The sequence below is a fragment of the Linepithema humile genome, chromosome 2 (genome assembly GCF_040581485.1).
Source record: "Linepithema humile isolate Giens D197 chromosome 2, Lhum_UNIL_v1.0, whole genome shotgun sequence".
In the NCBI taxonomy this organism is placed as follows: domain Eukaryota; kingdom Metazoa; phylum Arthropoda; class Insecta; order Hymenoptera; family Formicidae; genus Linepithema; species Linepithema humile.
This window is the reverse complement of record NC_090129.1, coordinates 14,266,216-14,281,837: the sequence shown is the minus strand read 5'-3', so window position 1 is coordinate 14,281,837 and position 15,622 is coordinate 14,266,216. Positions and strand designations below refer to the sequence as shown.

At 40.8% G+C, this 15,622-nt stretch overlaps 3 protein-coding genes across 3 annotated transcripts; 2 read left to right on the top strand and 1 right to left on the bottom strand.

Annotated features, from left to right (window-relative positions):
• Positions 1-3,424: 3,424 nt before the first annotated feature.
• On the top strand, positions 3,425-5,065 carry LOC105679252 (uncharacterized). Its single transcript, XM_012379163.1, has 2 exons — positions 3,425-3,625; positions 3,731-5,065. The coding sequence occupies exons 1-2, from the start codon at positions 3,425-3,427 to the stop codon at positions 5,063-5,065; spliced, it is 1,536 nt and encodes a 511-aa protein (XP_012234586.1).
• Positions 5,066-5,332: 267 nt separating this feature from the next.
• Positions 5,333-7,049, top strand: LOC136997861 (uncharacterized). Its single transcript, XM_067349257.1, has 4 exons — positions 5,333-5,474; positions 5,818-6,098; positions 6,253-6,822; positions 6,909-7,049. Exons 1-4 carry the CDS (start codon positions 5,333-5,335, stop codon positions 7,047-7,049), a joined length of 1,134 nt encoding a protein of 377 aa, XP_067205358.1.
• A 2,601-nt stretch (positions 7,050-9,650) lies between these two features.
• LOC136997860 (uncharacterized) lies at positions 9,651-15,510 on the bottom strand. The gene is made up of 3 exons (XM_067349256.1): positions 12,723-15,510; positions 10,172-10,396; positions 9,651-9,709 (listed from the first exon to the last, which is right to left on the bottom strand). The coding sequence occupies exons 1-3, from the start codon at positions 15,508-15,510 to the stop codon at positions 9,651-9,653; spliced, it is 3,072 nt and encodes a 1,023-aa protein (XP_067205357.1).
• Between the last annotated feature and the right edge of the window lie 112 nt (positions 15,511-15,622).

The following is a 15,622-nucleotide window of genomic DNA, read 5'->3' as shown; positions in this document are numbered from 1 at the left end:
CACTAACAGTCAATGACAAAATCTACAATAATAATAGTGGTGCACTTCATTCATATAATAATATTCACACATAATAAAGTCTAAGAACCAATTCAAATAAGTCAATCAATTAATTAATGTTCTACTAATAATCCCAAGTAATAATCTATTCTAATAAGTTCAGTACAGAGCATTTTCAAAACACTTGCTCAAACTATCAATACTAAGCCAAAGTAGTTTGTTGTAATATACAGATCATATCATATGAACACAATTATTTACAGATTAACAATTACAGATTCAATTATAATCAGACTAACCATGAATCAGAATAAATGTCTAATTAGATATCACTATGACGTTCAATGTCAGTTTGAAATAGAGACATATTTATTCTATAAACATCCATTTATATATTTATGTATTTGTTTATATATTATTGTTTGTTCATTTATTAATTAAATAAAAAAATCATATCAATTATTATAACATAGTTGTCCATCATTCTCAAGGACCATTATTTGTTCCAGTACAGCAATTCAAATCATCCTATCTCAGATGTGTGCAAGATAGAAGGAGACAGAAGAGAGACAATTATTACACCTCTTACAATCACCCAAGCCTTGTAATTTATTTATAACCGTGTATAATATCCTTATTAATAACAATAAACTTTATTTAATACCCACTCTAAGTGTTTGCAAGTATATATAGTAACCACTGCATAATCCACCGTTCATCAATACACAGGTAATAGTTCAATAATGCTGTTCCAGTAGACATTTATTTCATACTACAATCACTTGCATTAAGAAATTTATTAACTGATGAGATCTATAAACTATTAAGGTCTACTTTACAGAAACAAGTAAGTATATACAGTGTTAACGATCGAGCTTCGCGCTGCGTGCGTTATGTCGTTTTTATAATTTTTTTCGTCATATATTTCTATAATTTTGTCTTTATAATTCGTTATCGTATACGTTGTAACAAATTCATAGTAACGGGCAGAATATGACCATGTTTAGCGTTCGCAGTGGAAAAACATGCTTCGGTAAACAATCTCGAGTGAGCCGCTGCTATTGTTTTTATTTTTACTTCTAACAGGAAAGGCCAAGAGAGAAGCGTTAAAAAGCCGAAAATTTCAAAATCATCAGAGATAGCGTTCCCCTCTCTGGCGCTTGAGTTTAGGTCTGCACGAATCATCATCGACCATCTGGCCCTCTCTCCGATGTGAAAAAGGCGGTCGCAAGCAGATCAACCGGACAGGCGTTTCACTCGGTCATTTTTGCAAAACCAGAAGCTTTCTTCAATTCCGAGTGAGAAGACGCTTCAAGCTGAGTGCTATTAATTAGTTTTCTCATTTTCGTCTCAAGCGTACGAAAGCTTAGTTTCGGGCTTCGAAATCAGCTGTTTCTCGAATCTTTTCTTATTGCGAGATTTAGACGCTTGTTGCGTGAACGTATTCGACGGGCTTAATCGCCAGCAAACTTTTGTTAATTCGTTTAATTAATTATTAACAATAAAGTGCATTATTCTGCAAATATCATCGCTCTACAAACATTTATCGCGCTCATTCGATTTGATCCGTTTCCACCGCGCCTGCGGATCCTCACTTTTCGCTCACTTAATTCTATTTGGCTCTCTCTCTCGCTCGGTTGCCGTTTCGTGCGACCGCCAGCGTTCTCTCTCCTTCTCGCTCCTTTCGTTGCTCGCTCCGTTCTTTCCTCGCCGCCAATCTGACCCTTCGCTCTCTCTGAGCGCACCCGGCACCTCTCTGTTCCGATCGGAGTCTCATTTCGATCGCGAACATAAAATTGGTCCTTCGAGCCGGATTAAGGGCAATCAGTGTGGCGCGTTAAAGTGATTGGACAAAGGGTAACAATTCGCATATCACCATGAGTGAACTTTTAGCGAAACAGCAAGCATTGTTTCATTCAATCTCCCGGTCACTTGATAATTTTCGAAAGGTCGGGAAAAATAATTACACACCCGCAAAAATACGATCGCGAGTGTCCGCCCTGAAAGAGACATGGGCTTAGTGCATTGAGACGCATTCATCGTTGCTGCAAGCCGTGCCAGAAGCAAAGAGAGTCGGTCGACTACTTCCGGAGTCAGCTGTTTGACGCGCACGAAGACGTTTATCAGGAGACCCTGGACTACATGGCGGAGCGCCTCGAGGAGATCGAACCGCCGATGACTTCCACCTCGGCAAATCATCGCACCAGTGGGTCTTCATCAGCCTTTTCGCTGTCTCATCTACCACCCATCAGCATTCCACCGTTTTCGGGCAAGTACGACGAATGGGAGAGTTTTCACGATCGTTTTTCGTTGCTCATTATCCACAATAAGGACTTGTCCGCGTTCGCGCGTATGCACTTCTTATTTTCGAGCTTGACCGGGCGCGCTCTGGACGCGATTAAGAACATTCCAGTAACAGCCGACAACTTCGAGATCGCTTGAAAAACTCTTGTATCGCGCTATGAGAATAAACGTCGCTTGGTCGATATTCATGCCGCGTCGCTGTGTAATCTCCCGAGTGTTTTACGCGAGTCAGCTTCAGAATTAAACGAACTGCGAGATAAAGCAAATCAAGCTATCGCGTCGCTAAAAACACTCAAGCGATCATCCGAAGACATTCTGAACAATCTCCTCGTGTATACCGTCTCGCAAAAACTCGATCCTGCTACGCGAAAAGCATGAAAGCTCAAAGGGGGGGGGGGAACGAAACTGCTATTCCGTCATACGCGGATCTCGATCGCTTCATCGCCTCTCGCGCTCTCGAGGAATTGGCGCCTCCAAGCGCTACAAAACTAGCACGGTCGCAAAAGGCAACGAGCGCGACGGCGTCCGCAACGTCTACAATCTCATGCCCACTGTGCAAATCGGCTCACTTTATAAACAAGTGTCCGCAATTTATTAAGAAAAGCCCGATACAACGTGCGGAAATCATCAAAAGCAGCAACAGTTGCATGAACTGCTTGAGCGCCAAACACGCAGTAAAATCGTGCCCCAGCAAATACGCCTGTCGCACGTGTCAGCAAAAGCATCACTCGATGCTACACCTCAATGCAGATTCTCCGTCAGTCGAAGCAGCCAGCCCGCTCCGATGCGCAAGCAAAGACCGCTGAGACTGCTGCTGTAACTGCATTAAATATGACGACCAAAACTCTTTCGCGACCTCACGTCACTGGCAACCGCTAAAGTCCAGGCTCGGACAGCATCAGGTCGTGCCATCGTCGTTCGAGCATTAATCGACCAAGGCTCGGAAATAACTTTTATGACCGAACGACTTGCGCGGATCCTAAAAGTGCACCGCGTTTGCGCACCGGTTGCCATTTCCGGCGTCGGAGGCTTCGACGCTGGCACTTGTCGTTTCGCCGCAAACATAATTTTTTCTCCCTGCGACAACTCGAAGCCGGCTCTCGAGATTTGCGCGTCTATAATGAAGTCGCTGACGAGCTACGCACCGTCGCCTGCGGTCTCTCCCGTCAATTGGGATCATCTCGCGGATCTTTCTCTCGCGGATCCGGATCCTCTCAGCGCAGATCCAATTGATCTGCTCTTAGGCGCCGATCTTTATGGTAATCTGATTCTCGAGGGCGTGCGAAAGGGCGAAAGCGGCCAACCTGTGGCGCAAAATACCGTCTTTGGATGAATCATCTCGGGCTCGACGGCGACTCGTGAGAACTCACGTAACGTCACCGTCCAGCATTGCGCAAACAATCTATCACTCGATAAGCTTTTCCAGAATTTTTGGGAAATCGAGGAGCTGCCGCGACAGACATTACTCAGCCCCGAGGAGCAGCGGTGCAAAGAGCATTTTGTGTCGACGCACTCGCGCGATTCGAACGGTCGGTACATCGTGCGTCTCCCATTCAAGCGAGGCCCTCCGATCGAAATCGGAAGCTCGCATAGGACCGCCAAACGCTTGTTGCAAGGATTGCAGCGACGCTTCAATGAAAATCCGCAATTAAAAGCGGAATACAGCGATTTTCTTAGCGAGTATGAGCGAATGGGACATATGCGAACCATATCGTCTCCCGGGCCCGACTCAGCGCAATGCGTTTACATTCCGCATCACCCGGTTATTCGCGAGAGCAGCGTTACCACGCATTTGCGCGTCGTGTTTAACGCCTCGAGCCGCACTGGAAATGGATCGACGCTAAATGATCATTTGCTCGCGGGTCCGAAATTACAGACCGACTTAGCAGCGGTAATTCTACAATGGAGACAGTTTCGCTACGTTTATGCTGCCGATATCGCTAAAATGTATCGTCAAATACGAGTGGATCCTCGCGACGTCGACTACCAGCGAGTCTTGTGGTTCCGTGATAACGACCAGAGCGTACAAGCGTATCAGCTGCTCACGGTGACATACGGTACGGCTTCGGCGCCCTTTTTAGCACTTCGCGTGCTTCGTCAGCTCGCTCAAGACGAAGGAGATGCGTTTCCCTTGGCGGTCTCGGTGCTCCAAAATCATATCTACGTCGACGATGTCCTCTTCGGGGCGGACGACATTCCAATGCTTAGACAAATCCGCGAACAGCTGTGCGCACTGTTAGCTCGGGGCCAGTTCGAATTGCGGAAATGGGTCAGTAACTCGTCAAAATTATTGAGCGACATCGCCGTCGAAAATCACGGGTTAGCTTGCTCTAAAATTCTACAAACTAATGAGCACATAAAAATTCTCGGTATCAGCTGGAATCCGGCGTCGGACGTCTTCGAATTTCGCGTGTCATTTCCTCTCTCGATTCCAAACACAAAACGCGCGATCTTATCCACCATCACGAAGCTGTTCGATCCACTCGGTTGGAGCACGCCCGTGACAATTTCAGCCAAAATCCTTCTGAAAAAATTGTGGCAGCTTAAAGTGGACTGGGACGAAACTATTCCATTAACATTGGTAAGCCAGTGGGAGTCCATAAAAACGTCGCTGGTCGACCTAAACGGGCAGCGACTCGCTCGCTGGATACAGCGAGGATCCGATACAATGGAATGCGAGCTTCACGGCTTTTCTGACGCGCTACCACTTCTTACGCCGCCGCCGTTTATCTTAGGCTCACATCCATCTCTGGGGAGATAACTTCCGCGTTGCTTGTCGGAAAATCGAAAGTCGCGCCGATCAAATCATTAAGTATTCCTCGGTTGGAGCTAGCCGCGGCCGTCCTTCTGTCTCGGTTGATGAAATTCGTGCGTAACTCTCTCCGTCTCACCACAGCTTCATGTCATTGCTGGACGGATTCAACCGTCGTGCTTGCGTGAGTGAGTCAACCGTCGTCGAGATGGAAGACTTTCGTGGCAAATCGCGTGTCTGAAATGCAATCCCGGATTCCATTTGCCTCCTGGAAACATGTTCCAACCGGGGACAACCCTGCCGATTGCGCATCTCGCGGAATTCTCGGTAGCCAGCTCGCTACCCACAAACTTTGGTGGCAGGGACCAACGTGGTTGCGTCTTCCGGCATCTGACTGGCCCGCACTGGTTGACTCTTCGTTAGAAGCGCCTTTCGAACAGCGACTTTGCGCCACCGCTCATGTCGTAAATCCGCCGGAGCCATGGGATCTATCGAAACGCTACTCCTCATAGCCTGAACTCATACGCGTTACCGCGTACATCATGCGCTTCGATCGTCGACTTCGTAACCGGGCGACGCATCAGGTAACGATCAATGAAGCTCCATCCGCCCTTTCGGCGAACGAATGCCGAACCGCGCGAGATTTCTGGCTAAGCGCGTTCAGAAGAAATTATTTCCAGTAGATCGAAAGGCGCTACAAAATCAAAAGGCCCTGTCCTCAAAGAGCCGACTTTTCTTTCTCACTCTTTTTCTGGGCAAAGATAAATTAATTCGCGTTGGCGGGCGGTTGTCCAACGCTCTCATTGCCCTTCCGCGCAAACATCCCGTCATTCTCGCGTCGCATCCTCTGGTGACGCTCCTAGCTCATCACGCTCATCTGCGATCCCTTCACGCCGGCACTCAATTCACGCTCGCAACATTGCGTCGCGAATTCTGGAAAATACGAGCTCAAAGCGTGGTAAAAGCGGTGATAAATCAGTGCATAGTCTGCACTCGAGAAAAGGCGGCGACGCAAACGCAGCTGATGGGCGACTTGCCGACGGTGCGAGTCGCGCCTTTCGCGCGCGCGTTCTTGCATTGCGGTGTTGATTACGCCGGTCCGGTCTCAATTCGAGCGATGTCCGACCGCGGCGTTAAATCACGCAAGGCGTACATTGCCGTTTTCATATGTATGGCGACTCGCGCTATCCACCTAGAACCTCGTCGAGGGCTATGCCACCTCGGCATTTCTAGGAGCTTACTCTCGATTTTGCGCACGACGAGGACTTCTAGAGTCCATGTACTCCGACAACGGAACTACTTTTGTGGGGGCCGAGCGCGAGTTATCTATGGCCTTCCGAGCGGCCCTTCGCGAGCCTGAATTTCTAAATCGCACGGCCACGGATAACGTAACATGGCATTTTATTCCTCCATCGGCTCCACATTTCGGCGGGCTCTGGGAGGCAGGTGTCCGAAGCGTAAAACACCACTTCCGTAGGATAGTTGGGTCTCACACTTTGACCTTCGAAGAATTCGCTACCGTGCTCTGTAACATCGAAGCATGTCTAAATTCTCGGCCTGTCGCCCCGCTTACTGATACTGTCGACGATTACGAGCCGCTCACGCCAGGCCACTTTTTAATAGGATCTGCTTTGACTACGCCTCCGGAACAATCAGTACTGGAAATCAACGAGAATCGTTTGTCCCGATGGCAGCTAGTGCGACAGCTGACGGAGCGATTTTGGAAACTTTGGCAAAATGATTATGTAAATACGCTTCAACAACGAGTGAGTGGCGAAAAGTAGCCAAAGATTCTGTCCGAGTCGGCAAATTAGTACTGCTAAAAAACTCATTGCTCCCGCCGTGCAAATAGGAACTAGGGCGCATTCTAGAGTGCCATGCGGGCCCTGACAACCTCATGCGTGTTGTCACAGTCAAAACCATCTCCGGCGAGTACAAACGACCGCTAGTAAAAATATGTCTCCTACCGATCGACATGGAGTCGACAAATTAGAACGCGCTAGTTCTTGAGATAACTACTGATCGCCTCCATCAAATGATCATTCTATCTGTAAAATAGCTTCTATAAAATTTTTTTGTTTGCTGCGATGTACAATTACCATCATCCTTTCGAAACGATCATTTCAATCATCGGGCGGTATGTTAACGATCGAGCTTCGCGCTGCGTGCGTTATGTCGTTTTTATAATTCTTTTCGTCATATATTTCTATAATTTCGTCTTTATAATTCGTTATCGTATACGTTGTAACAAATTCATAGTAACGGGCAGAATATGACCATGTTTAGCGTTCGCAGCGGAAAAACATGCTTCGGTAAACAATCTCGAGTGAGCCGCTGCTATTGTTTTTATTTTTACTTCTAACAGCGAAGGCCACGAGAAAAGCGTTGAAAAGCCGAAAATTTCAAAATCATCAGAGATAGCGTTCCTCTCTCTGGCGCTTGAGTTTAGGTCTGCACGAATCATCATCGACCATCTGGCCCTCTCTCCGATGTAAAAAAGGCGGTCGCAAGCAGATCAACCGGACAGGCGTTTCAATCGGTCATTTTTGCAAAACCAGAAGCTTTCTTCAATTCCGAGTGAGAAGACGCTTCAAGTCGCTGAGTGCTATTAATTAGTTTTCTCATTTTCGTCTCAAGCGTACGAAAGCTTAGTTTCGGGCTTCAAAATCAGTTGTTTCTCGAATCTTTTCTTATTGCGAGATTTAGACGCTTGTCGCGTGAACGTATTCGACGGGCTTAATCGCCAGCGAACTTTTGTTAATTCGTTTAATTAATTATTGACAATAAAGTGCATTATTCTGCAAATATCATCGCTCTACAAACATTTATCGCGCTCATTCGATTTGATCCGTTTCCACCGCGCCTGCGGATCCTCACTTTTCGCTCACTTAATTCTATTTGGCTCTCTCTCTCGCTCGGTTGCCGTTTCGTGCAGAGCTGCCAGTTTTCCCCGGAGAGCTCCACACGCACACAACCGAGACCCGCTGACGTCACGTGTCCGTGTGCGCTCGGCTGTCGACGGTAGAAGTGGGCGGACCTATGTCTTGTATCTCTTTCCCACCAAGCCTAGCGTAAAAACCGGTTTTAAACGCTCGCACCGTTTCTTCTGCCAAGCGTTGGCAGCGAAAATGCTTTCCAGAATGCTTTCGCTCCACGCGACTAAGTCGACTAGCGGCGTGTTGCTTTCGCTCGACGCGATATTTTTTCTGAGATATACAGTCTTTTATGAAACATATATCATATTTATATTAATAAAATATTTTAACATTATGTATTTGCAGAATATGATTTTTCACGTTAATGTATAAAATAAGAATAAAGTTATAAAAATTATATATTGCAATATATAAACAAAACAAGTAACATTTAATATATTATTAATTTATTTATATGTTCCAATTTTACACATTAACGTGAAAAATCACATTATAAATGCATAATATCTTTTGTAAATAGCAAGATACATTGAGAAGTAAAGGAAAGAATTGATTGAAAATAAAAGAAACATGTTTTTACTTAAAAAATATTTATGACTATCTTATTTAACACAAAAGTAATCTGGACAAAGCATACCAATGTGATTATACATCGAATAGTTTAGTATTTTAACTTTATTTTAACCATTTTAATATAGTGGTCTTTCGCACCACCCAAGAGGTGGATCTTCGCCAGGAACCCTATTGTATCACTTTTCATTTTTCTTTATACATTATCTTTATATAGATATGGTGTCGTTTGCAGACAAGATACTTATCATACACTTGTCGGTCATAAATGTGGTGTTATTTGTAGACATGATGCTTGTTACATATCGTTTACAAGTGTGTCATTTGCAGACAAAATACTTGTTACATGCCTGTCGTTTATAAGTGTGGTGTCCTTTGTAGACATATTAATGAAATTTTATTTATCTTAATTAAAAATGATAAGGGTCAACAAATAATAAAATTATAAAAGGAAAGGAGCAATAGGAATCAAAACGCTAGATTTTAGTGCAAACGAACTTGTATTGAGTTATAATAACATTAGTATAAACAGACATTTCATAGCCTGTCATCAGGCTATCCTTAGTGTGAAATAAATAAAATACATATGAAAACGCACGCTGACTTACATTAAGATCTGAGTTAAAACAAATATAATTTAGACGCAAGATTTGTTGTAAAATTAATAAAAAAGTTAGTTTTAACATTGATATAATCAATGTTAGCTCGTCGGTTTTACAAATAAAAGCTCGTCGGTTTTACAAATAAAAAATAGAAAAAAAAAATTAAAAATTAAAAATTTGTCAAAAATTTTATAAAAAAAGTTAATTAAAATAAAATAAAATAATAAAATTAATTAAAATTATTTAATATTTGAGATCAACAAGAAAGTTAGTCAATAAGAAAAGTTAGTCAATAAAAAAATAATAAAATAAAATAAAATAAAATTTATAAAATTTATTAATTTATGATAAATAAGTTTTTTATTATTGTATGACCTCTTGTACCTCTTCCCCGACTTCTGTTCCCGCGGCCACCTCTGTTATTTTGGCCTCCTCTTCTTTTTGTAATTCCAGAAGGACCTGGTCTAACATGATTGTCACGTTGTTTCAAGTTTCGCCGAGCGTACCACCGTGCACGCGACCGACCACCTCCTCTTCTTTTTTTTCTAAAAATAAACACATTTATAGATTAATAATTTAAAACAATTATGCACATGAATAAATCATTTAGTTACAAAAAATAAATAAATATCAATATATATGAAAGAGGCTAATGGAGCCACCGTTGGTTGTTAGTGCGAAATTTTTTATGTTTTGTATAGAAACTTGATTCGTCTGCATTGAGACATTAAAATGTACACTAATCTCAGATTCGAGACACTAAAGTGTACGAGAATTGCATACATCGATCTTATTATTCAAGAATCGGAATGTATGATTAAAGTAAGGAAGTTATTTGAAAGGAAGGAAAACGAGAGAAAAAATATAAGAGATAAAAAAATTCGCACCAACAACCAGCGGTGGCTCTATTAGCCTCTTTCATATATATTAATAAGATATTATTACACTAGCCTATTCCTGATATGGAAAATTCTCTGATATTGTATTTAAATTAATAAATAATGTACCATTATCGCCGGCTTGTTCCGACTGCTGCTGCTGTTGCTGCTGCTCATCTCTCGATTGTTCTGCTTCTTTCTCCACTTCTTTTTCTTTTAATTTTTCTGTAATTAAATTCAGCTGTTGTTGTATTTTTTGCATTTCTTGCTGTTGATGCAACATGAGTTGCATCATTTGCTGCACATTTGTCACGTCTTCTAGAGATAAATTTCCCACGTCCATTATATTTTCCTCTGCAAAAATTAATACATATTTATTAAATTATATATATATATATATATATAAGAGAGAAGAAAGAAACTAATAATCAAATATTTTCTAATTATTTGCTAACAGATAAATTAAATAAAATAAAAAACGGTATAACAGCTACGATTTAATAATATGTGTCAATTTTTCTTATATTAACAAAATTGTCTTTTAAGATATAAACGCTTCAGTCGATTATCCTCAATATATGTTACAATAAAAGAATCAGTTTAATATTTAAAATACATTAAATTAAAAATTTTAACCACAAAAGATTTTCATTACTTGCGATGTCAACAAGTACAGATAACTGAGAACCTTTGTATAATATAACATTACTCCAATAACTGTTAATTTTGCTCTATTTTTATGTTTAAGGTTTCTCAAGTGACATAGCTTTTAAAAAAAATGGACATTGAATGTTTTACAGTTAAAACTTTTGATTTTATGTATTTCCAATGTTAAAATTATTGATTCTTTTAATGTAATGTATATTGGATGAATAATCGATTGAAACGTTTATATCCATAAAGACAATTTCGTAAATATAAGAAACATTAACACATAATTCTAGTCATAGCTCTTGTGCTATTTTTCATATTATTATATTTAAAAATTGAAAAATTTTATTCAATTTATGAATAATAATTTACAAATATAATATGATTCAAGAGCATAATAATTTAATTTATTACTTACGATTCATGTTTCGAGATATTCTTCTAAGCAGCGTGTTCTTGAAACTAAAATGTATGTGCTCACGGAAAGGAAGAAGCAACTAGTCTGTACGTTTATAAACATTGGCCAGGTACACAAGAACTGTGTGTGTATGTGTGTGTGTGTGTGTGTGTGTGTGTGTGTGTGTGTATGTGTGTATGTGTGAATGTGTGTATGTGTGTATGTGTGTATGTATGTATGTATGTATGTGTGTATGTATGTATGTATGTATGTATGTGTGTATGTATGTATGTATGTATGTATGTATGTATGTATGTATGTATGTATGTATGTATGTATGTATGTATGTATGTATGTATGTACAGAGCGCTTTCTGTAAGCGATTATTTTAGTTGGGCGCATTTAGCACACCGACACGATAATTGTGTGGGCAATCAATAATTATTATCTGTGATTGAAGTATACCATTAAAATATGAAAGATCTGATAGAATATAGTATACAAAATGTATTAAAAAAATGAGAATAATTCACGAAATATTTTATACTTTAATTTGACATAATTTTAAATAAACTATGAAATATCTCGTTAAATATTTATTTTTCAATTATCTTACCTCAACATTTTCATGCACATTTTTATGCACAAGACAATGAGAGAAATCAATTAGTGTAGAAAAAACACATAGTTGTCGAAGAAAAAACATGTAGCTAAAATTATATCATATTATATTTTTTCTTCAAGACAACTATGTGTTTTTTCTACACTAATTGATTCCTCTCATTATTTTGTGCATAAAAGTGTTGAGGTAAGATAATTGAAAAATGAATATTTAACGAGATATTTCATAGTCTATATAAAATTATGTCAAATTAAAGTATAAAATATCTCGTGAACTATTCAATTTTTGGCCATCTTACCTCTATAACTTTTTACGCCAAATATTGCGAGAAATCGATTTATATAAAAAAATTAGAGTAATTCCATTTGAAAAAGTGAAGATGATCTTTAAATCTCTGAAACGCCTTTACCCAAGATCAAACTGATAAGATCGGTAAATAGATCTTTTTAAACCCTACAACTTTTATCTGAAACATTTTTTTACAAAAGTTATATTTTTTTAGATATTCTGGAGTTTCCACCATTTTTATACACCCTGTATACTGCAATGGCTGACTACGGTCACATAAGAATTTAATCTCCCTCCCCAGTTGCCTCCTTAATTCTTACCACAGGGGAGGTTAGTGTCCTCAATGCAGGACCGGTGCTTGGCACGTATTAATAGAATGAATTACTTGTGTATTGATATTGAAGATTGTTTATTCTGTATAAAACACGCCTTACAAAAATTGTCCGTGCACGTAATAATAGGAACTCTCTCGCAACTATAACTAGCGCCAACTATCTGGCGTTCACAAAACTAATTCTACTGAAGTCAAGTTGCATACGTAAAACTATGCTAATAAATGAAATTAAATACAGAGCTATAAAATAAACTAAATATCGTTAAATACTTATTGCACGAACATACCGCGCGCCTTGATATCTTATGGATATCAATATTGCAAACTCAGTTAAGGTGTTACAAAGTCTATTATTTATCACAACAATTAATCAAATTTTCTTTAATACTCGCGGATGACTCAACGGGAAGTATGCTTAATTTTACCGCCGGTCTTTTAAAACTCCCTTTAGCCGTTTTGATGATAGCTGTTCTGACGATGTGATCGTCGCCGGGACAGATTTCCTGTACTCTGTCCAAAGTCCAGTTCAAGGGCGGCAATCCTTCCTCTCTACATAGTACCAGTTGACCAACCTCCAACTGTTCGCCGCGATTAGCATGCCATTTGGTTCGTCGCTGCAGTTGCGACAAGTACTCGAGTGACCAGCGCTTCCAAAAGTGTTGGCGTATTTGCTCCAGCCGTTGCCATCTCGAGAGCCGATTTATCTTGATCTGCGTTATGTTGGGCTCAGGATAAGAAATTAGTGAGCTGCCCACAAGAAAGTGACCTGGGGATAAATAATTCAAATCGTTACGATCTGAAGACAGAGCGCTTAGTGGTCTCGAATTAAGTATTGCCTCTATTTGAATAACAAGTGTAGAGGCTTCCTCGAACGTCAGTGCTGCTTCTGAGGCCACTTTGTAAAAGTGATTCTTGAAGGATTTGACGATGGCCTCCCACAAACCGCCGAAATGTGGAGCTCGAGGAGGAATAAAGTGCCATTTTATTCCTTCACTGGACGTCGTGTCAATAATCTTACGTTGATGTTCCTCTTGAATGAATAGCTTCCTGAGATCTTCTAATTCATGATTGGCTCCAACGAAATTTGTGCCGTTATCTGAAAAGACGTCGCTCGGCTTTCCTCTGCGACCGATAAACCGCTTGAAGGAATTGAGAAAGGCGTCTGTGGTTAAATCTGAGACAACCTCCAAATGTGCTGCTTTTGTGGTCATACAAACGAAAACTGCAACATATGCCTTAATATGCTTGCTATTCTTGCGTTTTCCTTCGCGTATATATATTGGCCCACAAAAATCTATGCCTGTAGCGTTGAAGGGCCTAGTGATTTTGACTCTCTGTGACGGAAGGTCACCCATTATTTGTTCAGATAGTCGTGATCGCATCTTAAAGCACGTAACGCATTGTCGTAGTAACCTTTTAATTATGCTGCGCGCCCTAATCGGCCAGTACAACAGTCGTACCGCAGCGAGAGTTGCTTCAACTCCGGCGTGAAGAATCCTTTTGTGCTCCTGTTGAATAATCAATTTAGTTAACCTTGAGTGATGAGGCAATAATATAGGATGCTTAGCCTCAGGTTGAAGTTCCGAGTTCTTCAATCTGCCACCGACTCGCAGAATGCCGTTTTCATCGATGAATGGATTCATTGCCTTTAAATTGCTTTTATGGGAAATTTCAATACCATTTCGCAACGCATTTAGTTCCTGATAAAAGGACATTTGCTGCTCCCTTTTAATGAGGCATCTCATAGCGTATTCCAATTCGTCAACTGATAATGGATCTGAAACCTTAAAATTATGTTTCCTTTTACAGATTAGTGCGAATCGTATACAAGTGGCAGCAACACGGACAAGTTTGTTGAAGTTGGAGAACTTATCGAATGGATTGATAACCATTTGAGTAGGTATTGAAGTAAGCGTTAACTTATTATTCTCGAGTAACTGATTCTCCTCAGTATCCATGACGTTCGCTTGATGCTGAATCACGATATTTTTTTGTAACCATGACGGTCCGCTCCACCACAATTGTGAATCAATTAATTCTTTCGGACTTGCTCCTCTTGATATCAAATCAGCTGGGTTTTCTTTGGTTCCCACGTGATCCCAGCTGCCGACCTCGCTTAATTCTTGTATTTCGCCGACTCTGTGTGCGACAAAAACAGGCAACCTTTTGTTGGTAGTTTTGATCCAATGTAGTACTATAGATGAATCTGTCCAATAGCAGCATTTGTTGAGGTCGAGTTCTACGGCATGTTTAACCTTATCCATCAATTGCGTAAGCAATTGTGCTCCACACAACTCCAGTCTCGGAATTGATATCGTTCTGACAGGAGCGACACGTGATTTGGCGCAGAGTAGATGAGTTTGAATAGTTCCAAGTGAATCGATGCTTCGTACATAAATGCAAGCTCCATACGCTCTCTCGCTTGCGTCACAAAAACCATGAAGCTCGAATTGCACGTCGTTTCCATAATGAAAGACCCTGCGTTGTACTTCAAATTCGTTGAGCTTTTGTATCTTCACAACGTAATCCATCCACTCTGTGTAAATATCTGAAGGTAGAGATTCGTCCCATCCAACTTGAAGTTTCCAAAGTCTTTGAATCATGATTTTAGCGGTTACTATCACAAGTCCCAACAGTCCAAGGGGATCAAATATTTGAGCTACATTGGATAAAATTGATCTTTTCGTGCAAAGGTTCAACTCTGATGCTTGCATGCCAATCGTATATTGTAATACATCTTTTGACGGATTCCATTTGACTCCTAGCGTTTTAGAAGTTCCATCCTTGTCCAACTCTAACATCGCATTGCCAATTGATGATTCAGTGACTCCGCTCAACAGCTCTTCGTTATTTGAGGTCCATTTCCTAAGTGTGAAACCTCCACTTTTAAGTAACGATGTTATTTGATCCCGAATCGTTAATGTTTCTCCTATGGAATTCGTTCCCGTTATCAAGTCGTCGACATAAAAGTCGCGTCGTGCTATCTTCGCTCCGACGGGATAACGATTCTCTTCTAAATCTGCAAGCTGATGTATGACCTTGGTAGCCAGGAATGAAGCGGTTCCGTATGTTAGCGTTAATAGCTCGTAAGTCTTGATGTCTTCTGTTTGTTGATCTCTCCATAAGATGCGCTGAAGTGGAATTTGAGCCTCATTTATTAGCACCTGCCTGTACATTTTGGCAATGTCTGCGGTCAAGACGTATTTGAAGCTTCTGAATCGAAGAAGTATACAGACTAATTCTTGCTGCAAAACCGGACCAACTCTCAAAGCGTCATTTAATGAAACT

Excerpts from the sequence above, each read along its gene's own strand:
- LOC105679252 (XM_012379163.1), top strand. The coding sequence starts at position 3,425 with ATGAAGTCGCTGACGAGCTACGCACCGTCGCCTGCGGTCTCTCCCGTC. Across the intron at positions 3,626-3,730 it reads AACCTGTGGCGCAAAATACC|AATTTTTGGGAAATCGAGGA; the intron begins GTCTTTGGATGA and ends AAGCTTTTCCAG.
- LOC136997860 (XM_067349256.1), bottom strand. The coding sequence starts at position 15,510 with ATGTACAGGCAGGTGCTAATAAATGAGGCTCAAATTCCACTTCAGCGC. Across the intron at positions 10,397-12,722 it reads TCCCGTTGAGTCATCCGCGA|AGGAAAATATAATGGACGTG; the intron begins GTATTAAAGAAA and ends TAATTTTTGCAG. Across the intron at positions 9,710-10,171 it reads GGAACAAGCCGGCGATAATG|AAAAAAAAGAAGAGGAGGTG; the intron begins GTACATTATTTA and ends GTTTATTTTTAG.
- LOC136997861 (XM_067349257.1), top strand. The coding sequence starts at position 5,333 with ATGTTCCAACCGGGGACAACCCTGCCGATTGCGCATCTCGCGGAATTC. Across the intron at positions 6,099-6,252 it reads TGATGGGCGACTTGCCGACG|AACCTCGTCGAGGGCTATGC; the intron begins GTGCGAGTCGCG and ends CTATCCACCTAG. Across the intron at positions 6,823-6,908 it reads TAAATACGCTTCAACAACGA|GAACTAGGGCGCATTCTAGA; the intron begins GTGAGTGGCGAA and ends CCGTGCAAATAG.